Source organism: Fukomys damarensis, unplaced genomic scaffold (assembly GCF_012274545.1).
Source record: "Fukomys damarensis isolate Sample0158 unplaced genomic scaffold, DMR_v1.0_HiC HiC_scaffold_33, whole genome shotgun sequence".
NCBI lineage: Eukaryota > Metazoa > Chordata > Mammalia > Rodentia > Bathyergidae > Fukomys > Fukomys damarensis.
Window position 1 is genome coordinate 40561128 of NW_022900945.1, and position 24920 is coordinate 40586047.

Genomic DNA, 24920 nt, shown 5'->3' on the forward strand with positions numbered 1-24920 from the left:
GCCGCCACTGCTGGGAAACCAAGTGGGACCTTGTCGTTCCTTGGGATCCGGGGGAAGTGGCTCCTTGGGGGGCTGTACCCCTGTGGGCTGGCTCTGTCCAGCCTCAGCCTCGAACCTCTGGCTCTACACTAGCCGCTGCAGAGATGAGGGCACAGAACTGACTGGCCACCTGGTGCCCCATCACGATGGCCTGAGGGTCTGGTGTCCTGAATCCGGGGCCCATATCCCCCTTCCACCTGCCCCTGAAGGCTGCCCCTGGAGCTGTCGCCTCCTGGGCATTGGAGGCCACCTTTCTCCACAAGGAAAAGTGACCCTGCCCCAGGAGCAGCCTTGTTTAAAAGCCCCACAGCTGAGATGCCAGTCCTGCAAGCTGGCACAGGCCCCAGGGCTAAGGGCAGGAGAAGGGTCACCAGAGGAGCCCATGGGTGGGCGTCGGAAAAGAAACGTGAATACAGCCCCACAGTTCCAGCCGCCCAGCTATCAGGCCACAGTGCCTGAGAACCAGCCAGCGGGTACCTCTGTTGCATCCCTGCGGGCCATCGATCCAGATGAGGGTGAGGCAGGCCGGCTTGAGTATACCATGGATGCCCTCTTTGATAGCCGCTCCAACCATTTCTTCTCCTTGGACCCAATCACTGGTGCCGTCACCACAGCTGAGGAGCTGGATCGTGAGACCAAGAGCACCCATGTGTTCAGGGTCACTGCACAGGATCACGGCATGCCTCGACGGAGTGCCCTGGCCACGCTCACCATCTTGGTCACCGACACCAATGATCATGACCCTGTTTTCGAGCAGCAGGAGTACAAGGAGAGCCTCAGAGAGAACCTGGAGGTTGGCTATGAGGTGCTCACTGTCAGGGCCACAGATGGTGATGCCCCTCCCAATGCTAACATTCTATACCGCCTGCTGGAGGGGTCTGGGGGCAGCCCCTCAGAAGTCTTCGAGATTGACCCTCGCTCTGGGGTGATCCGGACCCGTGGCCCTGTGGATCGGGAAGAGGTGGAATCCTACAAGTTAATAGTGGAAGCGAGTGACCAGGGTCGGGGACCGGGTCCACGGAGTGCCACGGCCGCTGTTTTCCTGTCCGTGGAGGACGACAATGACAATGCTCCTCAGTTTAGTGAGAAGCGTTATGTGGTCCAGGTGTGGGAGGACGTGGCCCCAGGGGCTCCGGTACTTCGCATCACAGCCTCGGATCGAGACAAGGGCAGCAACGCCCTAGTACACTATAGCATCATGAGTGGCAACGCTCGCGGACAGTTTTATCTGGATGCTCAGACGGGGGCCCTGGATGTAGTGAGCCCTCTGGACTATGAGACGACCAAAGAATATACACTGCGGGTCCGGGCACAGGATGGTGGCCGGCCCCCGCTTTCCAACGTCTCTGGCCTGGTAACGGTGCAAGTCCTGGATATCAACGATAATGCTCCCATCTTCGTCAGCACCCCCTTCCAGGCCACTGTCATAGAGAGTGTCCCCTTAGGCTACTTGGTTCTCCATGTCCAGGCTATCGATGCCGATGCTGGTGACAATGCCCGCCTGGAATACCGCCTCTCTGGTGTCGGGCATGATTTCCCCTTCACCATCAACAATGGCACGGGCTGGATCTCTGTGGCTGCTGAGCTGGACCGAGAGGAGGTCGATTTCTACAGCTTTGGGGTAGAAGCCCGAGATCATGGCACCCCGGCTCTCACTGCCTCAGCCAGCGTGAGTGTGACCGTCTTAGATGTCAATGATAACAACCCAACCTTTACCCAACCAGAGTACACGGTGCGGCTCAATGAGGACGCGGCCGTGGGCACCAGCGTGGTGACAGTGTCAGCTGTGGACCGGGATGCCCACAGTGTCATCACCTACCAGATCACCAGTGGCAACACCCGCAACCGCTTCTCCATCACGAGCCAAAGTGGTGGTGGACTGGTATCCCTCGCCTTGCCACTGGACTACAAACTCGAGCGGCAGTATGTGCTAGCTGTCACTGCTTCTGATGGCACAAGGCAGGACACGGCACAGATCGTGGTGAATGTCACTGATGCCAACACCCACCGTCCCGTCTTTCAGAGCTCCCACTATACGGTGAATGTGAATGAGGACCGGCCAGCCGGCACCACAGTGGTGCTGATCAGTGCTACAGATGAGGACACAGGCGAGAACGCCCGAATTACCTACTTTATGGAAGACAGTATCCCTCAGTTCCGCATCGATGCAGACACCGGGGCTGTTACCACACAGGCTGAGCTGGACTATGAAGACCAGGTGTCTTACACCCTGGCCATCACCGCCCGGGACAATGGCATTCCCCAAAAGTCTGATACCACCTACCTGGAGATCCTGGTGAACGATGTGAATGACAATGCTCCTCAGTTTCTTCGGGATTCCTACCAGGGTAGCATCTATGAAGATGTGCCTCCTTTCACCAGTGTCCTGCAGATCTCAGCCACTGATCGTGACTCTGGCCTTAATGGCCGAGTCTTCTATACCTTCCAAGGAGGCGATGACGGAGATGGTGACTTCATTGTAGAGTCCACGTCGGGCATTGTGCGGACACTTCGGAGGCTGGATCGTGAGAATGTGGCCCAGTACGTCTTGCGAGCATACGCAGTGGACAAGGGGATGCCCCCAGCCCGCACACCGATGGAAGTGACAGTCACTGTACTGGATGTGAATGACAATCCACCTGTCTTTGAGCAGGATGAGTTTGATGTGTTTGTGGAAGAAAACAGCCCCATTGGGCTGGCCGTGGCCCGGGTCACAGCCACTGACCCTGATGAAGGCACCAATGCTCAGATCATGTACCAGATTGTGGAGGGTAACATCCCTGAGGTCTTCCAGCTGGACATCTTCTCTGGGGAGCTGACTGCTCTGGTGGATTTAGACTATGAGGACAGGCCTGAATACATCCTGGTCATCCAGGCCACGTCAGCTCCGCTGGTGAGCAGGGCTACTGTCCATGTCCGCCTCCTTGACCGCAATGACAACCCACCCGTGCTGGGCAACTTTGAGATCCTTTTCAACAATTATGTCACCAACCGCTCAAGCAGCTTCCCGGGGGGTGCCATTGGCCGTGTGCCTGCCCACGACCCTGACATCTCAGACAGCCTAACTTACAGCTTTGAGCGGGGAAATGAACTCAGCCTGGTCCTGCTCAATGGCTCCACGGGAGAACTGAGGCTGAGTCGGGCACTGGATAACAACCGGCCTCTGGAGGCCATCATGAGTGTGCTGGTGTCAGGTAAGGAAAGGCCCAGGTGGTGTTGGCGGGGGGTGTCCTGGGGGGAGGCTGAGCAGCCACTGGAGGTAAAAAGCCATCCAGGAGGAGCTGCTGACCCACCTGTGTGCTCGGTGGCTGGCCCAGAGGGTGAGGGGCCCAAGAACCAGCTTGGGAGGAAGGCCCAGGAATGCTGGCAGCTGGTGCAGGCCCCGCCTGCCGTCCCAGGCTGGGCTGGGCTGTTTCGGTTGGCTGCCCCCTGCCTACCAGCCTGTGACGTGGTGGGGGAAGTGTTGTTAGGCTGCCCTGGCTGTAGCTGCCAAGAATTGTGAAAAAAGGCGCGTGGAGCCTGGAAGACTAGGAGGCCAAGAGAGCTGGGGGAGGGGCGGAGGGGACCACAGCCTGGAGAGGAGACCTGAGCTGGCCCCACAGCACCGCCTCACAGCCCATCAGGATATCTGTGTGATCTCACACAGCCTCTGGCCCAGCAGAGGGCTGCAGGGGCACAGGGCTGCTTCTGAGGGGTCAGGACCCTGCGGTCCACTGCTGGCCCCTTCTGACTCCAGGCTGAGCTGCAGAATCGACTGAGGCGGACTTTGTCTAGCACATTCTTTTCCCTCCAGGGAGAAAGAGACTGGCCTGGCCTCCCCTTCAGAGCTCCCGCGGGAAGTGAGGTTAGGGCTCATTGTTTCTGTCCAAATAGACCCCACTGTCACAGGCCCTGGTTGAGGGTCTGGCTTGGGGGAAGGGTTGCAAGTGAAGCCAGGGGCAGGCTGAGACTCCTGGGACCCCTTGCCTCCCCCCAGTTTTTCTTAGGGTGCCAGGCTTCCCTGCTGTTATACGCCCAGGCTCAGGGAATGGGGTTTGAGGACCAGGATAAGCTGGAGACTGCTGGGCTTTGAGAACAGAGAACCTAAGGGCTCTGATCTGGTGGGAAAAGAATACAGTCCAAGGGGCATGGGAGCTTGGCTAGGGCAAGGCTGGGCAGTCCTGCTGCCTGGCCAAGCGCTCAGCCTGCAGAGTCCCAGGTCAGCAGGGTCGGGGAGGAAAGCAAGACTGGTTCTGTCCCCCTGTCAGCTTCAGGGATGAGAGGCAGGGAGGGGACCAGACCCAGGTTGCTGAGTGCCTTCCTCAACTCTGAGAAGAACTGGGACTCTCACAGGGAACCCACTGTTAGCTGTAACCCAGCTAAGAAGGGTCCAGGTACCCTCACTACCTATACCCTCAACTCCTTGCAGCCTTCAGACACATCAGGGAAGGGAGTGAAAGATGGAGCTGGCATCTCACTCTTGTCACCTGTGAGGGACAGGCAAGAGTCAGGACATCACTTCAGCCCCCTCCACTCAAGTTCCTCAATGGACAGATGCCTCCCTACCCCACCCTCAGGACCAGGATCCACAGGGACCAGGAGTGTGAGCTTTCAGAGCTGTGACAAGGTCTTTGCCTCCTGATGCTCTGGTTTCTACTCCAGGAGGAGGCAGTGGGGCATCCTTATCTGTGCTGAGCACTGCAGGCAGGGGAAGGGGTAGAAAGGAAGGGCTTTTCCCTTGGGTCCCCAGTTTCCCGGGTGCGTATGGCTACACCCTACACAGAGGATGGCCCTTACTCAGCCATGGGTCTCCTGCTAGGGCAGAGGCCAGACTGCAGTTCCTCTGGCACGAAGGGGAAGGCCAGCCAGCACCCAGGGCAGCTCCATCGGCCTGGCATCCTTAGCCCTTCCCTCCCCTCAGTCCTGACCCCTGAAGGCAGTCACCACGGCAACCCCAAAGTTCAGGAGGTTGGGCCAAGGAGACTGAGCCTACTGCCCCTTTGTTGCCCTCCTTTTCTTCTTCGTCTCTTCCTTCTTTCCTACCCTGTGCACTGCCTCATTCCTGGCTCCTGTGTGTCTCTTTCCTACTCTCCCACTCTCTCTACTGCTGGGTCTTTTCCTGGGCCCTTGTCTTGCCCTGTTTGGCCTTCTTGTTTATGCCTCTTTCTTCTCCCTTTCTCCTCTATGGCTGCAACTGCCCCAGCCCCTAGAGCCTGAATCTCCCTGCTGCTGCTCCGTCCCTTGCTAGGACACACAGGAGCTCCTGTCTATGGTCTGGGAAGCCCCCAGCCCAGCAGAACCCCTGTGGGCCCCCAGCCTCTACTGGCACATCTGCCAGAAGAGAGGCTGCGAGTCTGTATCTGGCCACTGTCCAGGAGCAGTTGGCTGAGTCCCGAGCCCAGGTGGTGGTTCCTGGTCAGAGTCTCCCACCTTTTTCTTTTTTGTCCAGGAGGACAGCTCAAGCGATGCATTCCCCACTCCTGTTCCCACCCTGCCTTTGCACCTGAGGGGTGACCTAGGTCAAGGCAGTGGAGAGGGACAAAAGGGAAAGGGAGAGCAGTGAGTTGACTGCCCGGGTGGGGACAATAGCAGAAGGGGCAGGTGGCCACAGATGGCGGACCAGATGGGAAGCAACAGAGACAAGTTGGTCAAAGGGCAGGGGCGGGGCCTGGGGTGGTGGAGGAAGACACAAGGAGGAGTGTTTTTTCCCAGGGCTGAAGGGTGGCAAGGCGTCTCTTTCCTGCTCATTAGTCTTGACTGCCTTCCGCCCCCACATGAGTTGGGAGCACTGTGTGTGGAGTCCTGGATTCCTTTCTCCTTCGAGGGAAAAATCTCACCCAGGAACTGCTGGGCAGGTGCATCAGAGCCTTACACCAGGCTTGGAACTGGGAAAGGGGGGCAAGCAGAGCCCTATTATAAGTCTGCAACAGGGGAGTTTAGGACAGCCTAGAAGGCTAGAAGGGCTGGGTCTGGGTCTGGGTAGACCTGGTAGGAAGGAACAGCTTGGGCAGAAGCTTCTAGGCAAGAGCAGCGAGTAGTGAAAGCAGGAGAGCTAGGAGGGCAGTGAAGCTGGTGAGCAGTGGGGAGGGTGGTGAGCAGTGGGCTGAGGACACAGCTGAGATGAGTGTCTGCCTTTAGCCAGCCCCTGCTCAACCAAGCTGCTGGATGGTTTGCTGCTTCAAGGAGGTGCAACAGAAACACAGTCTATACCCACATCCCTCTCCTACTCCTACCCCAATCTCAAACACTGGCTCCTGCCCACTCTTGCTTGGGTGTCCTTTGCTGTATCTACCTGAGGCCTCTTCTGCTCTATTTTCCAGACTATTTCTTCACTATGGAGACTGAATAGATTCTCACCAGCACCTTAGTATTTACTGAACACCCACTATGCGGGGTGGAAAGAGCATTATACTAAATTAAAATGTGAATACCTCTTATAGCCCTGCCAACTTTTCCCCCTTCCCTGTGGCCCAGCTTTTATTTCTGAGCTACATAAACCTATCGCCATCTACATGGGCATTCAGGTGTGTATGGTATTTCTGAAACTCAGGTGTGTGGGTGGAGTGAGACACCTGCAAATGTGTTAGGACTTGGCTGTTCATGAGTGAGTGCCACCCGGGGGTTGGCACTTGGGCAGGTTGGCATTTGGGTTCAATGCTGTGAGCCAAGTGGGTGATGAGTAGCCCGAGTCCCCAGAATGTGAGATCGGCCCAGGGGGAGCCTGGGATCTTCACACGGAGGCTGCCAGGCTCTTCCCTCTCTGCCCAGGTCTCTCACCTCCACTCACCTGTTTCCAGCACTGTTAAGGTGGCTCAGCTGGATCTCCTGGGGCGTGGTCCCCCAGACTACCCACAGCAGCCTGGAGAGTTGGGCGGGAAGAATGCTTTGTGTGGGGTGTTGCCATGGGGATAGCAGGCCTGTGCCCAAGCAGCCATGGAGTTCGGTGGGGGATGCGGTGGCCCACTGACCCAGTTCACTCGCAGTCCCTACATGCTGCAGTAGGCGGCTGGGGGCACAGGCAGGGTCAGGGTTATGAGTGTTGAGATGCAGAGGTTGGGAAGCTGGGTGTGTGTGGGAAGGGGGTGATTTTTGTGGGTATCACATACACTGGCCCTGTAGAGAAGTAAGCGAAGGACAAAACAGGGTTCTTGTGCAAGGAAGCCCCGGGCAGGACCCACCACTCAAGCAAGCAAAGGTGCATAAACGTTAAATGGGGCACTGTAGCTGGGTGTCATGGCACACACCTGTTATCCCAGCACTCAAGAGGCTGAGGCAGGAAGAGGGTGAGTTTAAGGCCAACCTGGGCTGCAGAGTGGGACCCTGTCTTAACAAGCAAAAGTGCCGTTCTTCACGAGAGGATAACGGGAAAGAATGCAAAGAGAACTTCTGAAGATCTTATCCCTGTGGGGCCGTCCCCCGGAGGACTGCCTTACCCACTGGGTGCCTTTATGCCAATTAGAAAAGGGAACCAGTGCCCAGGGCCTGGCACTGCCAACCTCACCCCCACCTGTGCTGACCTCCTTACCTCTCTGCAGACGGCGTGCACAGCGTGACAGCCCAGTGCGCGCTGCGCGTCACCATCATCACGGACGAGATGCTCACGCACAGCATCACGCTGCGCCTGGAGGACATGTCACCAGAGCGCTTCCTGTCCCCGCTGCTGGGGCTCTTCATCCAGGCGGTGGCGGCCACGCTGGCCACGCCCCCAGACCACGTGGTGGTGTTCAACGTGCAGCGCGACACGGACGCCCCCGGCGGCCACATCCTCAACGTGAGCCTGTCGGTGGGCCAGCCGCCCGGGCCCGGGGGTGGGCCGCCCTTCCTGCCCTCAGAGGACCTGCAGGAGCGCCTGTACCTCAACCGCAGCCTGCTGACCGCCATCTCGGCGCAGCGCGTGCTGCCCTTCGACGACAACATCTGCCTGCGCGAGCCTTGTGAGAACTACATGCGCTGTGTGTCGGTGCTGCGCTTTGACTCCTCGGCGCCCTTCATCGCCTCGTCCTCCGTGCTCTTCCGGCCCATCCACCCCGTCGGGGGGCTGCGCTGCCGCTGCCCGCCCGGCTTCACCGGTGACTACTGCGAGACCGAGGTGGACCTCTGCTACTCGCGGCCCTGCGGGCTCCACGGGCGCTGCCGCAGCTGGGAAGGCGGCTACACCTGCCTCTGCCGAGACGGCTACACGGGTGAGCCAAGCCCGCATCGGGCAAATGACGGGGCTGCCTCCTTCCCCTCCAGAGTGAGCTACAGTTACACTGGACATGCACAAACCCCATTTACTCTTGTGTCACCCTACTGTGGAAAACGGAATGAGGAGTCCTGATGTGTGTGCCCCCGGGCTCCCCACACGTTGTAATTGTGTAACCGAGGCCAGCGCTGTGCTTGGGTTTGTATTCCAGCTTTGCCCGTGGTTGGTGTGTGACCGGGTGAGCTGCTTAACCTCTCTGGGCCTCAGTAACTTAGAATGGAGATAAGGAACCCCCTTAGATCAAACGTTGGTTGTGGAGATTAATTTATTAGTTTAACACACGAAAAGAGCTGGCCAGTGTCAAATGCTGGATTTGATTTAGTCATGGGGTGACTTGTTCCAAGTCTCGTCTTACCTCTCAGGTAGAGGTGAGGTTACATCTAGGACTTGGTCTCCTCCATTGCTGTGGCAAACACTTTTTCCCCGGGTGTTGAGGGAAAGGCACAGAAGAGCTGGGATGCTGGACGGGCTGGGAGACAGGAGTAGTGGCAAGGACACTGCACCTGAGTAGCCCTAGGCAGAATGGCTCCATTGCTGCCTCCCTGTTGGCCACAGCCTGAGGTCATTACACCTCCTGTTCCTGCCTCCCCCAGGGATGCTCACCTCCTCTGCTCTGACTCTTACTCCTCCCTGCAGGCTCCTGCTTTCTTAGCATACACCACAGCCTGCTCCACTTCTTCCTTGGCCTCCTCCCTGTCCTCCAGAGCCAGGCCCACTGGCTGCCAGCAGCCTTAGGCAAGGCCCCACTGCCTTGCCTGCTGCGTCTTCCAGCCCAGAACTTGCCAGACTTGACTCTTCGCTGCTGCAAGGGTGGGGAGGGGGGAGGGGAGAGGAGTCTTTGTCCAAGAGGATGGGGAGAGGGGGCGTCCAGTGGGTGAACAACAGTTTCCATGGAAACAAGAGCCAGTCACTAGGCACAGGAGCTGAGAACCTATCTCTAGAATCTGGGAATGGGGAGGGAGGGGAACGGTGGATTTTCCCATCTGATGTTGGAATTTTCAGCTCCTCCTTTGAATCTGGATCTTTCCCAGGGCTGAGGTGCCCATTCTGGACCCCAGGGCTGGGGCTGATAGTTCTCTGCTTCATTCCTGGGGAAGTCTCCAGCTTCCCTCCCCCGACCCTCCCCACCCCATAACTCAGGCAAATCCAAGTGGAAGCCTGGTCCCATCCCCAGGGAAGGAAATTGATCTCAGAGCCTGGCAGGGACAATAGCACCAGTGGAAGGGAGGGAGGAGCAGGGGTTGGGCGCTGGCACAGTCCTCATGCTGTCCTGCAGGTCCTCCCCTGTATTATACCTTTGCCTCTGTGGAGGCCACAGCATCCTGCAGCTTGCTTGATGGCATGACCCTAAAGATTGCTAGGATGTGGGCCCTGCAACCAGGGACCCAGAGGGCTTCTGGCCTTGGAGCCCAGGTGGGTAGAGAGAGGGCTGGGGCTTCAAGGCCCTTGCAGGGGAGCTGTGTGCAGATCTTTGCTACCAGTGGCATAGTGAGCCAACTGGAGCACCCAGGAAGGGCTGGGGCGTCACAGGTCTGAGATGGACACTCAAGAAAAGAAGTGGGATGTCCGGGGGAGTATTGTGGGGAGGCAGTGGGAGATATTGATGGGGGCGCCCCAGTTCCCCTGCCCCTCCTCACCCTGCCTTTGTTCTTGCCCAGGTGAGCACTGTGAGGTGAGTGCCCGCTCAGGCCGTTGCACCCCTGGTGTCTGCAAGAATGGGGGCACCTGTGTCAACCTTCTGGTGGGAGGTTTCAAGTGTGACTGCCCATCTGGGAACTTCGAGAAGCCCTACTGCCAGGTGACCACGCGCAGCTTTCCCGCCCGCTCCTTCGTCACCTTCCGTGGCCTGCGCCAGCGCTTCCACTTCACCCTGGCCCTCTCGTGAGTGGCTGGGCCCTGGGGCTGTGGGGCGCCACGGGAGTCGGGGGCACCTCCTGTCCTGTGGACACGGTGAGAGACCAGGCGGCAGAAGTGCTCAGAGCCAGCTGTTGGCAGAGCCAGGCTGTTCTTGGAGTTGCCCGTGCGCTTTGCCAGCAGACTTTCCTCACCCGCCCAGCATCTGCCTGTCACTTCAGGCAAGATGGCGAGCGAGGATGCCAGGGTTCTGGCTGGGGCCTGTCTTCCACATTCTGGCTCGGTGGCCAAGATGTCAGTCCTCTGGACAGTCTTGGGCAGGATAAGTGCTGTTTAGGTGGCCTGGGTGCTGACATCCAGGTGGGTACCCCTTTCCCACCCCCTCCCCAATGCCTATGCAGGTTTGCCACGAAAGAGCAAAATGGGCTGCTGTTATACAATGGACGCTTCAATGAGAAGCATGACTTTGTGGCCCTGGAGGTGATTCAGGAGCAGGTCCAGCTCACCTTCTCCGCAGGTGATCCCATCGCCCCATGTCTCTGCCCACCTCCCAAAGACCCTGTGTCTTCTAGCCCTGCCCCTGACCCTAAGCAGACACTCTCCCAGCCCACCCTGGGTGTCCCCCGCCCCCGCCAACTCCAGCTGTCTGCTGGTGACCCAGTTTACCTGGTCCTCTCTCCAGGGGAGTCAACCACCACTGTGTCCCCATTTGTGCCCGGAGGGGTCAGTGACGGCCAGTGGCACACGGTACAGCTCAAGTATTATAATAAGGTGGGTGTAGAGGAAACGGGAGCTGAGGGGCTCTGTCCTTGGCTTCCATGCTCACCTGGACCTGGGTGGCACTGCCTGTGGTGGGGTGGGCTGGTCGTGGCACTTGCGGCTGACAGGAAGGGATGGGAGGCGACACCTTGCTGGGGCATCACATCCCACGGGGCAGTGCTGGATCTGTGTGCGGGTATGTGCAGAGGGTGACTGTGCTGGTGTGCCCGGGCTTCCTGGCTCCTCACCCACCCTTCTCTGCCCCTCCCTGTCCACAGCCACTGTTGGGCCAGACAGGGCTCCCACAGGGCCCATCTGAGCAGAAGGTAGCTGTGGTGACCGTGGATGGCTGTGACACAGGGGTGGCTCTGCGCTTCGGAGCTGTGCTGGGAAACTACTCCTGTGCTGCCCAGGGTACCCAGGGTGGCAGCAAGAAGTGAGCAGGGGAAAGGGCCAGGGGGTGGGGCAAGGTGAGGTACAAGGCCGGGCAGGAAGGGCAGGTCAAGAGGGTGGGCTCAGAGGGTTCTGAGTGGGACCCAAGCTGGTGGGGACCCTCTCTCACATCACGTCCCTTGGCCCCTGCTCAGGCCCCTGAGGCAGTGTCCACTGTCAGGGAATTAGCACAAGGCCTGTGGGCTGTGAGCTGGCTGTGAGTGGAGAACGGCTCCAGGTTAGGGTACCTCCCTTTCTCTGGTGCTGCTCTGCTGGGCTCTTAGCCTTTTGCCCAGGCTCCAGCTCTCTGGCCTGGCAGCAGGACAGACATGTGGGAGACTCACCCTCATATCGCCACCCTGTTGCTCCCCTAGGTCTCTGGATCTGACAGGGCCCCTGCTGCTGGGTGGGGTGCCTGACCTGCCTGAGAACTTCCCCGTTCGAATGCGGCACTTTGTGGGCTGCATGAAGAACTTGCAGGTGGACAGCCGGCACGTCGACATGGCCGACTTCATCGCCAACAATGGCACCGTGCCGGGTATGGAGGCCCAGGGTAGAGGCAAGCCGGGAGCCCGATGAGGAGGAGGATCTGTTCTCTAGAGTGGGGACACCAGCCTATGTGGGTGTGCAAGGCCTCTCCAGCTGCCTCTGTGGGTTTCACACCACTGTCCCTTCTCTCCGTCTTAGGTTGCCCCACCAAGAAGCACGTGTGTGACAGCAACACTTGCCACAATGGGGGCACTTGCGTGAACCAGTGGGACGCGTTCAGCTGCGAGTGCCCCCTGGGGTTCGGGGGCAAGAGCTGTGCCCAGGGTAGGAGGCCAGGGCCTGGGTGCCGTCTTTAGTCTGGGGACACTGGGAGCTGGGGGCGGCACTGGGCAGGGCCCTGCAAGCAAGTGTGGCTGTGGTGGAAAAGCGAGTCTGGGCAGAGCCCTGAGAGGGTAGCACCTGAGACAAAGGGCCCAGTCAGAGGCAGGCCTGGGCACAGCGTGGGGTGGGCCTGGGCCGGGTAAATGTTCTGGAGGGTGGGGCCGGTGAGGGGCGTGGGTGAGAAGAGAGGCAGGGCCCTGCCGCCCACTGAGCCACCACTGCTAAGCATCATAGCCCCCTGGGCGCTCCATGCTCCACTCTTCAGTCTGCCTGCATCTGCCTCCCCAGAAATGGCCAATCCCCAGCGCTTCCTGGGCAGCAGCCTGGTGGCTTGGCATGGCCTCTCCCTGCCCATCTCTCAGCCCTGGCACCTCAGCCTTATGTTCCGCACACGCCAGGCCAACGGGGTCCTGCTGCAGGCTGTCACCAGAGGGCGCAGCACCATCACTCTGCAGGTGATACAGGACACGTGGGAGTTGGGGGCAGGTGCTGACCTGGCCTGGGCTGAAGTGGCCTTGGGAGTTGGAAGCAGAGGGCTGGGCGGGGTCTTGGGCAACCTCTTTTGTAACTGGATCTGTTTGGCAGTCCATGCTGCCACCTACTGGGCATGAGAGAAATAAGCACCCTGTTTTCTTTCCTTAGCAGGGCTGCAGGATGTGTTTAGTGGGCAAGGAAGGGGGACCGTGGGCTGGAAGAAGACTGAGTTAAGGCCATCTCCTGACCTTGCTTTCTTTCTTTCTGTGCCAGCTCCGAGATGGCCATGTAGTGCTTAGTGTGGAGGGCACGGGGCTGCAGGCCTCAACTCTCCGTCTGGAGCCAGGCCGAGCCAATGATGGTGACTGGCATCATGCACAGTTGGCACTGGGAGCCAGCGGAGGCCCTGGCCATGCCATCCTGTCCTTTGACTATGGGCAGCAGAGGGCAGAGGGTAACCTGGGCCCCCGGCTACATGGGCTGCATCTGAGCAACATTACAGTTGGGGGAGTCCCTGGGCCAGCCAGTGGCGTGGCCCGTGGCTTCCGGGGCTGTTTGCAGGTGAGCCTCCCCGCCTGCCCTGCCATTCCCACTGCCGCCTGGAGCCCTACCCTACTGAGGCCAACACTGCCCCTTTGTCCCCAGGGTGTGCGGGTAAGCGAGACACCCGAGGGTGTGAGCAGTCTGGACCCCAGCCGAGGGGAGAGCACCAATGTGGAGACAGGCTGTAGCTTGCCGGACCCGTGTGACTCCAACCCATGTCCTGCCAACAGCTACTGCAGCAACGACTGGGACAGCTATTCCTGCAGCTGTGATCCAGGTATGCTAGGGATCCCAGGAACAGGGGCAGGTAGGCAGATGCCCGGAGGCTTCCCCTGGTTCTGTTGTGTGACCTGATGCCAGTTATATCACATCTCTGAGCCTTCTCTTACGCTTCCCAGCCATGGCCAGCTGGTATGATGCTCAGAGTGGAAGGAAGAGGGTGAAGGTGAGTTGGTTGGAAGACAGTGCCAGAGGAGGGTGGAGTCCGAGCTCTTCTGCTCTTTCTTGTCTCAGGTTACTATGGTGACAACTGCACTAATGTCTGTGACCTGAACCCATGTGAGCACCAGTCTGTGTGTACCCGCAAGCCCAGTGCTCCCTATGGCTACATCTGCGAGTGTCCCCCGAATTACCTTGGACCATACTGTGAGACCAGGTAAGTGGGCCAGGCTGTGCAGCAGCAGATCCTAGTGGCTGCTCCAAGAACCTGGCCAAGCAGCACCCTTGCTTAGAAGGGGCTCCTTGTGGCCATCCCAGGTGGGAACGGCAGAGGGAGCTCATGCTTGCCTGGGCCCCTCTCTGCAGGATTGACCAGCCTTGCCCTCGTGGCTGGTGGGGACACCCCACGTGCGGCCCATGCAACTGTGACGTCAGCAAAGGCTTTGACCCAGACTGCAACAAGACAAGCGGCGAGTGCCACTGCAAGGTGACAGCCCCACCCAAGCCTCCACTGTGGCCACCTCAGCCTTCTGGGCCCTACAGGGGAGGCAGTGGAGATGGCCTTCCTGCAGAGAACTGAGGACCATGTGCCTCTGCTCTGATGGGCAGGGCAAATGGCTATTTGTCCTTATGTATCTGTGGCCCAAGGAGACCCAGGACCGATATTTAACCAGTGAGCCAGCCTGGGCCAGCTGTTTTGGTTGTTTGCAGCCTGTTCTGACTGCTTGGCATCTTACTGATGGGTTTGAATCCAAACCATTACCAGTTGTTAAATATTTTGAGAGCCGCTCTCAAGGGTCTCAAGGTCAAGAAGCCTCTCTCCAGAGAGACTGCGGCTGAAAGGATCCCTGAGCATCCAGAAAAGAGAGCCTAACCCAGTGACACCTTTCCTCCCTCCCAGGAGAACCACTACCGGCCCGCTGGCAGCTCTACCTGCCTTTTGTGTGACTGCTACCCCACGGGCTCTTTATCCCGAGTCTGTGACCCCGAGGATGGCCAGTGTCCCTGCAAGCCTGGTGTCATTGGACGCCAGTGTGACCGTTGTGACAACCCTTTTGCTGAGGTCACCACCAATGGCTGTGAAGGTGGGGCTCTTAGGAGTGGTGGGCAGCCCTCTCCTCTCTGTACCAGACGCTTGCCTCACAGGGAGGCTAAGGAAGGCTGGCCACAGACGGGTTGCTGAAGGAGGGGCGCAGACCTGCAAGACAGATGGAGAGCCGCTTCTAAGCGACCATGTGTTCTTCCTTGCAGTAAATTATGACAGCTGTCCGCGGGCCATTGAGGCTGGGATCTGGTGGCCCCGTACTCGCTTCGGGCTGCCTGCTGCTGCCCCTTGCCCCAAGGGCTCCTTTGGTAAGTGCTAGAGGCCCTGGATGTGAGGTTGAGGACTTGGCCTCTGCCATCAGTGGGGAGAAGGCAGGAAGCTATAGATTCCAGAGCCCCCTTTATGTGCTTCAGTTCCTGGAAACTGCATGTCCCGTCTTTGGCTCGGTTACCCACCTCTCAGGTTTGCCCTGGAGGGCTTGCATTTTGGACTTTGAACAGAAATGCTGAGAAGACTGCACTGTGCTTGGCAGCTCTGGCTGAGTGCTAGAGACTCAAAGATGCCTCGGCTCCCTACTCAGTGCTGGAGTTACACCACCTGAAAGACAGGCAGTCTGGGGAGCAGGGATTGGCAGTGAGCAGAATTTGTACTCAGGGAGTGGCTGCAGAGAGGCAGTAATATCTGGGGTCAAGGGGTCATACGCCCTCTGCTCTTATGGTCTTGATTTGGGAGATTTTTGGCCCTAGGGTTTCATGCAACTGACTTCCTTTTTTCACCTGGGCTGCATTAGGGATGGGCCCTTATTTGCTGATTGCCTGTCCCTGCCCTGGGAAGTGCTGGCTCCTAGCAGAATTTCCGTTTTGTCTCCCTGAGGCCAACTGTCTTGGCTTCCTCCCCCAGGGACTGCTGTGCGCCACTGTGATGAGCACAGGGGGTGGCTGCCCCCAAACCTCTTCAACTGCACATCGGTCACTTTCTCAGAATTAAAGGGCTTTGTAAGTGGACCTTTCCATCTTCATTGGCCTCCCCCACTTTTTTTGACTCCCTTCATCTTTGAGAAAAGAGATTCTGAAATTCCAATCCCTGTGTTCCTGGGGCCCCCACTGGGACATACTCTGTGCCCCCCTTTCTGAGGCCCTTTTACTCCAGAGTCCCAAGTGCCCCCCTTCCACACTGACCCTCTGCTCCTCGACCTGTTCCCATCCAGGCCGAGCGGCTGCAGCGGAACGAGTCAGGCCTGGACTCAGGGCGCTCCCAGCGGCTGGCCTTGCTCTTGCGCAATGCCACACAGCACACAGCTGGCTACTTCGGCAGTGATGTCAAAGTGGCCTATCAGCTGGCCACACGACTGCTGGCCCACGAGAGTGCCCAGCGGGGCTTTGGGCTGTCAGCCACACAGGACGTGCACTTCACAGAGGTGGGGCTGGGAGTAGGCCGGGCTGGCTGGGGGTCAGGGTGAGTGAGCTGCTCCTGGCCGCCTGGGCGGGAGAGGGGCTAATCTCCATCACACCTTTGGGAGCTGCCCTCGGCGAGAGGCCTCAGCGAAAGCCTCTGAGCCGTGGGCAGCGCGTAGGTAATTCACAGCCATAGTAGATCTCAGTGCCGTAGGAAGTACGTTGCATTGAACTGTGGGCTGACTGGGAGCAGTCCTCTGTGCCCTCTGTGGCAAGCCCTAGGCACGCTGGAGAGTGAGGCACAGGGCAGGGAGCTCTTGTTTAGAGAGTGAGGACGAAGGCTTGGAGTGGATGGTGCAGTCCACGGGCTTCCCAGGAGAGGTAATGGGGAGTTGCCAAGGGGAGAGCATGTGGGCTGGGAACAGGGCTAGCCCAGGCCCAGGAGGTGCCTGCTCCATAGCGGTGGGATGACAGGTGTGGGCAGTAAGCACATTCCACTGTGACCATGCTCACCCCTAGAATCTGCTGCGGGTGGGCAGTGCTCTCCTGGATGCAGCCAACAAGCGGCACTGGGAGCTGATCCAGCAGACGGAGGGTGGCACCGCCTGGCTGCTCCAGCACTATGAGGCCTATGCCAGCGCCCTGGCCCAGAACATGCGGCACACTTACCTAAGCCCCTTCACCATTGTCACGCCCAATATTGGTGAGGCTGATGCCCATGGTGGGCGGCAGTTTGTGGGGAGAGGCCCCTCGGGGCAGTCATGCTGGGGACCTGTCTCACGTGGAGTCTGACTTGTGACCCATCCTTTTCCCAGTTATCTCTGTAGTGCGCTTGGACAAAGGGAACTTCGCCGGGGCCAAGCTGCCCCACTACGAGGCACTGCGTGGGGAACGGCCCCCGGACCTTGAGACAATGGTCATTCTGCCTGAGTCTGTTTTCAGAGGTCAGTGGGGGCCACGAGGGGGCTCAAGGACGGGTCCCAGGAAACCCACGCGAGCGCACAGTGAGCGGAGCCCACTAAGGGTAGCAGTGTTCTGCCTCCAGAGATACCCCCCATGGTCAGGCCTGCGGGCCCCAGTGAGACCCAGGAGTCTGAGGAGTTGGCACGGCGGCAGCGGCGGCACCCGGAGCTGAGCCAGGGAGAGGCTGTCGCCAGCGTCATCATCTACCGTACCCTGGCTGGGCTGCTGCCCCACAACTATGACCCAGATAAGCGCAGCCTGAGGTGAGCAGCTGGGGACAAGGTGGGTAAGTTAAGGGGCATCAGTCACGCGTCCCCAGTGGTGAGGATGTCTCCCGGTCACACGGATGCTGCGCTGACCATGTATCTCCCTGCCCACACACATCAGAGTACCCAAGCGCCCAGTCATCAACACACCCGTGGTGAGCATCAGCGTCCACGATGATGAGGAGCTGCTGCCACGCGCGCTGGACAAGCCAGTCACGGTGCAGTTCCGGCTGCTGGAGACAGAGGAGCGGACCAAGCCCATCTGTGTCTTCTGGAACCACTCGATTCTGTGAGCTGTTGCTGCCGTCGCCCCGCAGGCCCCTGGGAGCCCACTCTCCCTATCTTCCTGACCCTGCCTTCCTCACACAGGGTCAGCGGCACGGGCGGCTGGTCAGCCCGGGGCTGTGAAGTTGTCTTCCGCAACGAGAGCCACGTCAGCTGCCAGTGTAACCACATGACGAGCTTCGCTGTGCTCATGGACGTGTCCCGGCGGGAGGTCGGAACGGCTCAGGGCAACCTTGGGACGGTGGGTGGGAGCACAGGCCCTGCCCTTTCTCATGCCTGGCCCCCTGCCACCCTCCTTGCAGAATGGGGAGATCCTGCCGCTGAAGACGCTGACGTATGTCGCCCTCGCGGTCACCTTGGCTGCCCTGCTGCTCACCTTTCTCTTCCTCACTCTCCTTCGCGCCCTGCGATCCAACCAGCACGGCATCCGACGCAACCTGACAGCCGCCCTGGGCCTGGCCCAGCTGGTCTTCCTCCTGGGAATCAACCAGGCTGACCTCCCTGTAAGACACCTCTCCTTCCCACAGAGCTCCCCAACTTCCAGCCCCCTCAGACACCCTGGCGATCCCATCCCTGACCTCACTTCCATCCCGGCCCCTGCACCACTGGCTACTAGAGAGCCCAGCCCAGGGCCTGGCCCTCTTCTCTGTCTCCCACCAAACGCCCCATCGTTGTAGAGATCCTTGCCTCTGGCCAAGGCTTCCCCTATAGTAGACAACAGTCCCAGACCCTCCTGAATGTCCAATCTGAGCAGCTCCTCTGTGCCCGCTGTGCCCTGGTCACTGACCCAGTCACCTGGCCCTCAGTTTGCTTGCACAGTCATTGCCATCCTGCTGCACTTCCTGTACCTCTGCACCTTCTCCTGGGCTCTGCTGGAGGCCTTGCACCTGTACCGGGCACTCACAGAGGTGCGCGACGTCAATGCCGGCCCCATGCGCTTCTACTACATGCTGGGCTGGGGCGTGCCTGCCTTCATCACAGGTACTCCACCCCTTTCCCTGCCACACACACCCCGGGCCCGGATCCCGAGACTCACATCCCTGACTCTAGGACAACTTCTCCATAGATGTTTCTCTGATTTAACTGAGTCCCTGAGGCCACCATGCAGGGACTGGTTCTCCCTTCCCGGAGAGGGGTGTGAACAGATGGTGGGCAGAGTCTGTCCGCACGCTGCACTCCCAACTCCTTGTGCCTGCTTAGCTGTAGACTGGCTTCCTATCACCCTGACTGCCTTCCCCTGCTTTCTTCCTCCTGCCTCAGGCCTAGCTGTGGGTTTGGACCCCGAGGGCTATGGTAACCCCGACTTTTGCTGGCTGTCCATCTACGATACACTCATCTGGAGTTTTGCTGGCCCAGTGGCTTTTGCTGTCTCAGTAAGTGCTAGAAAGCAGACTGGGGTGAACTGTGTGTGTCCTTTGGATCTGCTTGAGGAAGAGCCCAGGCTGCTGGGTTCCATGGGAGAGACGGAAGCTGTCTGCTCCTCCAGCCCCTTATGCCTGTCTCCCCTGCCCAGATGAGTGTTTTCCTGTACATTCTGGCAGCCCGGGCCTCCTGTGCTGCCCAGCGGCAGGGCTTTGAGAAGAAAGGCCCTGTGTGAGTATGGGGGAAACCTGGGCATAGGGTGGGCCTTGGTGTTCGGTGTCCCACAGTCCAGCTCACAGACTGTCCTGCTCCTCAGCTCAGGCCTGCAGCCTTCCTTTGCTGTGCTCCTGCTGCTGAGTGCCACGTGGCTGCTGGCACTGCTCTCTGTCAATAGCGACACCCTCCTTTTCCACTACCTCTTTGCTGCCTGCAATTGTGTCCAGGTATGCAGCTCAGCCCATGCTGAGGGGAGGGAAACGTGGGCAAGGGTGCCTGAAAATACACGAACCCTTGCTGCCTCTGCCTGCCAGGGACCCTTCATCTTCCTCTCCTACGTGGTGCTCAGCAAGGAGGTCCGGAAAGCACTCAAGTTTGCCTGCAGCCGCAAGCCCAGCCCTGACCCTGCTCTGACCACCAAGTCCACTCTGACCTCGGTGAGGGGGCTCAGGGTCAGAGAGGTGGTGGAGTCTTTGAGGAGGGAGGGAGAAGCAGGCCCGAGAAGCCTGCTATTTAAACGTTTTGCCCCACTACCTTCTTTCTTTTCTCCATCCCTCTGTCCCTTCCTGGAGGGAGGGAGGGGAGTGATGAAATGATTTGTGTGGCCTGGCAGATGCTGCTGGAGGGTTGAAGGGTTTTGACTTGGAGGAGCTGAGAGTACAGTCAGGTGGTCAGGTGACAAATACCCTGAGCCCGAGAACCCGCATGGCGTTTACCACCCGTCTCCCAGGAGACAATTCCTGGTACCGTCTTTTACCAGTGAGCCCTTTCATAGCGAGTCCAGGGCCTTGGGGGGCCTGCAGAGCTGTGGCAGAGGCATGACCAATGTCAGGGCCAGTGTGGGGGCAGCAGAGATGGAGGCCTCCACCTCTAAGGCCTGGCCATGTGGGCGGCAGGACTTAGGGCAGGTTCCCTGCACCTTTTCAGCTCCTAGCCTGGGGCCATCCACCTTCTCCACTCACTGACTTGTCTGTCCCCTGCCTAGTCCTACAACTGCCCTAGCCCCTATGCAGATGGGCGGCTATACCAGCCCTACGGAGACTCAGCCGGCTCTCTGCACAGTGCCAGCCGCTCAGGCAAGAGCCAGCCCAGCTACATCCCATTCTTGCTGAGGTGAGCCCTGCAGATGGGAGGGAAGGACCATGCATGCTGGAGCTGGACCACCCAGCTGCTAGGAGCTGAGTAGCACACACTGGCCAACAGCGATGAGGCAGGAGCTAGGGCTCCCAGGAGAGAGAAGGGAAGGCAGTGGGGCCAAGGGTCAAGTTGACCCGCCTAGCATGATCTTATCTTCTTAGGGAGGAGTCCACACTGAACCCTGGCCAAGGGCCCCCGGGCCTGGGGGACCCAGGCAGCCTATTCCTAGATGGTCAAGACCAGCAGCACGGTGAGGATGGAAGGCCCTAGCCTCCCAGTGGGGCAGGGTCTGGCTTTTGCCAAGGGAGGGCTGAGGCAGGTGGGCTGGCTGTGATCCCTCCCTGACCTCCCAGATCCTGACACGGACTCTGACAGTGACCTGTCCCTGGAAGACGACCAGAGTGGCTCCTATGCCTCCACCCACTCGTCAGACAGCGAGGAGGAAGAGGAGGAGGAGGCTGCCTTCCCTGGCGAGCAGGGCTGGGACAGCCTGCTGGGGCCTGGAGCGGAGAGACTGCCCCTGCACAGTACCCCCAAGGGTGGGCCAACACCAGACTGTGGCCTTGGGGGGCAGTGGGAGCCCCAGAGGCCTGGGCTTCTTGGGAAGCAGGACTGGGGCGGTGGCTCTCCTTGCTGTCTGCAGTCTCCAGGCCTCATCCACTTCCTTTCCTTGACAGATGGAGGTCCAGGGCCTGGGAAGGTTCCCTGGCCAGGAGACTTTGGCACCACAATGAAAGAGAATGGTGGTAGCGGGGCTCCTGAGGAGCGGCCCAGGGAGAATGGAGACGCCATATCTCGGGAGGGGTCGCTGGGCCCCCTTCCAGGCCCTTCTATCCAGCCTCACAAAGGTGAGTGGGGCACCGCAGCTGCCACATCCCGGTCAGCACCCTTTCACTGCCCTGTGGCTGCTGGGGCTCCCTGGGAGCCCTTGCTCCTCCTGCCTGCTTCTCATAGTGCCCACCCTCCTGGCCCCCAGGCATCCTCAAGAAGAAGTGTCTGCCCACCATCAGCGAGAAGAGCAGCCTCCTGCGGCTGCCCCTGGAACAGGGCACAGGGTCGTCTCGGGGCTCCTCAGCCAGTGAGGGCAGCCGGGGTGGGCTGCCTCCCCGTCCTCTGCCCCGGCAGAGCCTCCAGGAGCAGCTGAATGGGGTCGTGCCCATCGCCATGAGCATCAAGGCGGGCACCGTGGATGAGGACTCGTCAGGTTCCGAGTGAGTGGGGCTGGGTGGTCAGGACAGGGTGCTGCCTGCGGAGGTCCTGGCGGGGTGCAGAGCTGCTCTGGGCCTCCCAGGCTACTCAGATCAGCATTTGGAGGACAAATGGGCTGAGCAAGATCCAGCTCCCTCCTGTCCCCAAAACCACTGGGGGGTGGGCCAGCACGCCCTGGACTTTATGTGTCAGAACCCAGCGCTGGGCATCGGGCAAGGTGAGGGAAGGTGGGGAGCTGGGCTGCTTTTCTGTCTCCTTCTTCTGGTGAAAGCTTCTCGCTGTCTCCTCTGCCCCAGCTAACCTCTGTCTGCCTTTTCTGCCACTTTCCTTTCCTGCCTCTCCAGATTTCTCTTCTTTAACTTCCTGCATTAACCCTGGGCCGGTGGTTCCTACGTCCCGAGGCTCCCTTCCCCTCCCCAGCTGCACTCATGCCCCCACTCCTGTCTTGTGCTTTATCCTGCCCCTGCTCCCCACCGCCTGCCTGCAGCAGCGACGAAACGTCCATCTGAGGAGACTGGGCTTTGCACCTAAGGCCATTTAGTGCCAACTCCCCTCCCTACCATTCCCCTCACTGCACTTTGGACCCCTGGGGCCAACATCTCCAAGACAAAGTTTTTCAGAAAAGAGGAAAAAGGAATTTGAAAAGGATCTCCACTCTTCATGACTTCAGGGATTAATTTTTTTTATACGCTGGAAACTGACTCCCCTTTCCCTTCCCAAAGAGGATAGGACCTCCCAGGATGCTTCCCAGCCTCTCCTCAGTTTCCCATCTGCTGTGCCTCTGGGAGGAGAGGGACTCTTAGGGGGCCTGCCCCAAACGGAAAGGACAAAGCCACACGCACCCCAGGGCGTCAGACCCTGCAGGCTGCGCTGGGCAGGCCTCAGTTGCTCACGGCGAGGGATCAGGCCAGGGCGTGCCTCGCCTGCCTGTGCTGCCTCCCCCAGGAACTGAAAAGCCCTGTCCGGCCAGGGGGAAGAAGGACTCATCGCCCCTGGACCCCCAAATGCTGCATGAACATGTTTTAAGGGGGCCAGTGGCCCCAGCTCTTCTCCTTTCCCTGGACTGTGGCCATGTGCTGCGGACCAGGTGTTTGCTCAGTTTGCTGACCCCAAAGTGCTTCATTTTTCCTGCTCACCCACTCCTGGGAAGGCCAGTCGTGTGTTAAGTTGCGCTTCTTTGCTGTCGGGTGGGTGGGGTGGGGAGGAAGAGTAAGCACAGAGCTAGCTCACAGAGCCCTCAGTTGCCCTGAGGGGCCTCAAGCACAGGTTTCAAGTCTGGGTTCTGGTGTCCACTCGCCCACTCCCCCCACATCAGACAAACGCCAATCTGTCTGACCTGCTGTGGCCTCTGAGACATGTTCTATTTTTAACCCCTTCTTGGAATTGGCTCTCTTCTTCAAAGGACCGGGTCCTCTTCCTCTCTGTCCCTCACTGTACCCCAGCTCCCTGTGAAGAGAGAGTTAATATATATTTTTTATTTATTTGCCTTTTGTGTTGGGATAGGTTCGTGTCCAATCCCGGGGGTCTGACGTGGCCATCACAGGTTGGGTGTGTGTACCCAGCAGCCGCGGCTTGGGGGCCTAATGCCCCACCCCTCGCTCTACTTCCTTCCCAGTTTTGCCAACCACTATTCTTTGAGTCACCCTTTACTCTAAGCATGTATTCCAGACTTGTCACTGACTTTCCTTCTGGAGCAGATGGCCCGAACACGAGGCTATGGGCAGGGGAAATGTTCCTATTCTTCATTTGGAAGGCTGGCCTCTGGCTTTTCTGCCATGGATTCTCCCCCTGCCCTCTCCTTTCTCCCCTCAGCAATTCTTGCAAAGGGTTAAAAATTTAACTGGCTTTTACTACTGAAGACTTGACTTAAAAAAATACAAAGATGCTGGATGCTAACTTGATACTAACCATCAGATTGTACAGTTTGATTGTTACTGTAAATATGGTAGAGTTTTGTTGTTGTTGTTTTTTCCATTCCCCATACTACTGAATAAACAGATAGTTCTGTGCAGGCAATGTGATGCCGTCATGTGTTTCTGTGTAATGCTGTCTCCCCAGAAGGTGGAGGCTTGGATGTGGGAACAAAAGACCAGGGCCTGGGAGACACCAGCAGGAAGTCAGAGGACTGGCTGGTTAGCTCACCTCTGTGGATCTCCCCAACAGTGCTCCTCAAACCTTATCATTGCAGAGCCCATGATGAAGTGGGTAGGTGAGAAAATGTCCTAGGCAAGACTTGCAAGGCTGGAGAGGCTGCACAGAGTAGGCAGGTTTTTAACCCAGCCACTTTGTGCTGAGTCCCACACATGAGTAATTTTTCCAGCCAGGATTCTGTAGGTAGGAATGGCTGAATGGCAGGTGGGAGTTTAAGGGTGCTTAGTGATTACATTAAATATCTACCTACTCCACTGCCCTGGGCCATATTCTGTTTTTTTCCATTGGAAAAATGAAGCACTGCTCACATTGAAGCTAAGTATGACCTCTACAGCGTGACTCTCACTGCCACATTTTGTCAAACAGACTAGAAAGGGAGTTCGCATATTATAGGGTGGTGATTACGAACAAAAGCCAGGGAACCAGACTGACTTAGTCTCACTGATAGTTTCTCGGCCTGCAAAATGAGGGTAAGAGCGCCTGTCTAATTGAGCTTTTATGAGGATTAAATGAGTTAACACATGTAAGTTGTTACGAACAGTTCAAAGTGCACAGCAAGAGGCCAATAAACACTGGTTTTCTTTGTTGTTGCTACTGAGGTGTAGAGGGAGGTGGCGATTACCTAGTCAGAAAAACAGAAAGCCAGGTCAAAAGGGGAGGAGGCGAGCAGGTAGCTGGACAAGAAGAGGAGCTGCAGGTGGGAGGCCGGTAGGTGCTGCAAAGTGATGCTGTTTAAGCAAGTTTGGAGTGGGAAGGGCTGAGGGTGGATGCAAAACTGAAGATTGACCCAGAACGTGAACAGAACACGCCTTTCCGTTAAGCCGCCAGGGGGCAGCAGCACATGGATCTGCTGTACATTTTTGCCTCTAAGTGCGAAAGGAAGCCCTGGCTCAAGAGTGGCCTACACAAATATGCGACCTGATAGCCATGCTTAGGTGTGTCCATAGGCTTGCTGACGGGCCAGTGCCTCATCAGACCAGGAAGTCACCAACAGGCCCTGTTCACTAGACATTAGTGCAGGAAGAAGCTGGCATATCTGAGATCTTCTTACTTTATCGCAAATTTCTCCAAAGCCAAACACTCAGCGTTTGTCTCCACAGCCCCCTCCTCACACAAATTCGTAGAATCTCAGGAGCTGCAGGAGCTGCTGCAAGAGGTACACGGAAAAGTGAGTGTCTAGGCACTACTTGTCATTATGGTGCAGGTGCCTGTGTTAAATGAACCTTAAAAAGGGAAGGAAAAAAAAAAAAAAAAAAAAA

At 58.4% G+C, this 24920-nt stretch overlaps 1 protein-coding gene across 1 annotated transcript; it reads left to right on the forward strand.

Annotated features, from left to right (window-relative positions):
• Position 1: 1 nt before the first annotated feature.
• On the forward strand, positions 2-23526 carry Celsr2 (cadherin EGF LAG seven-pass G-type receptor 2; the record flags this gene model as incomplete). Its single annotated transcript, XM_033758075.1, has 34 exons — positions 2-3233; positions 7554-8201; positions 9922-10144; positions 10519-10634; positions 10800-10888; positions 11155-11312; positions 11683-11846; positions 11996-12121; positions 12467-12633; positions 12926-13213; positions 13298-13472; positions 13709-13850; positions 14000-14120; positions 14535-14718; positions 14885-14986; positions 15579-15673; positions 15886-16095; positions 16592-16775; positions 16888-17016; positions 17118-17298; positions 17423-17590; positions 17671-17797; positions 17889-18089; positions 18393-18567; positions 18847-18959; positions 19100-19179; positions 19265-19391; positions 19479-19601; positions 20150-20277; positions 20463-20551; positions 20655-20840; positions 20979-21149; positions 21278-21512; positions 21855-23526. Coding segments are annotated over 34 exons (8685 nt in total), but the record flags the coding sequence as incomplete, so codon positions are not given.
• Positions 23527-24920: the final 1394 nt, after the last annotated feature.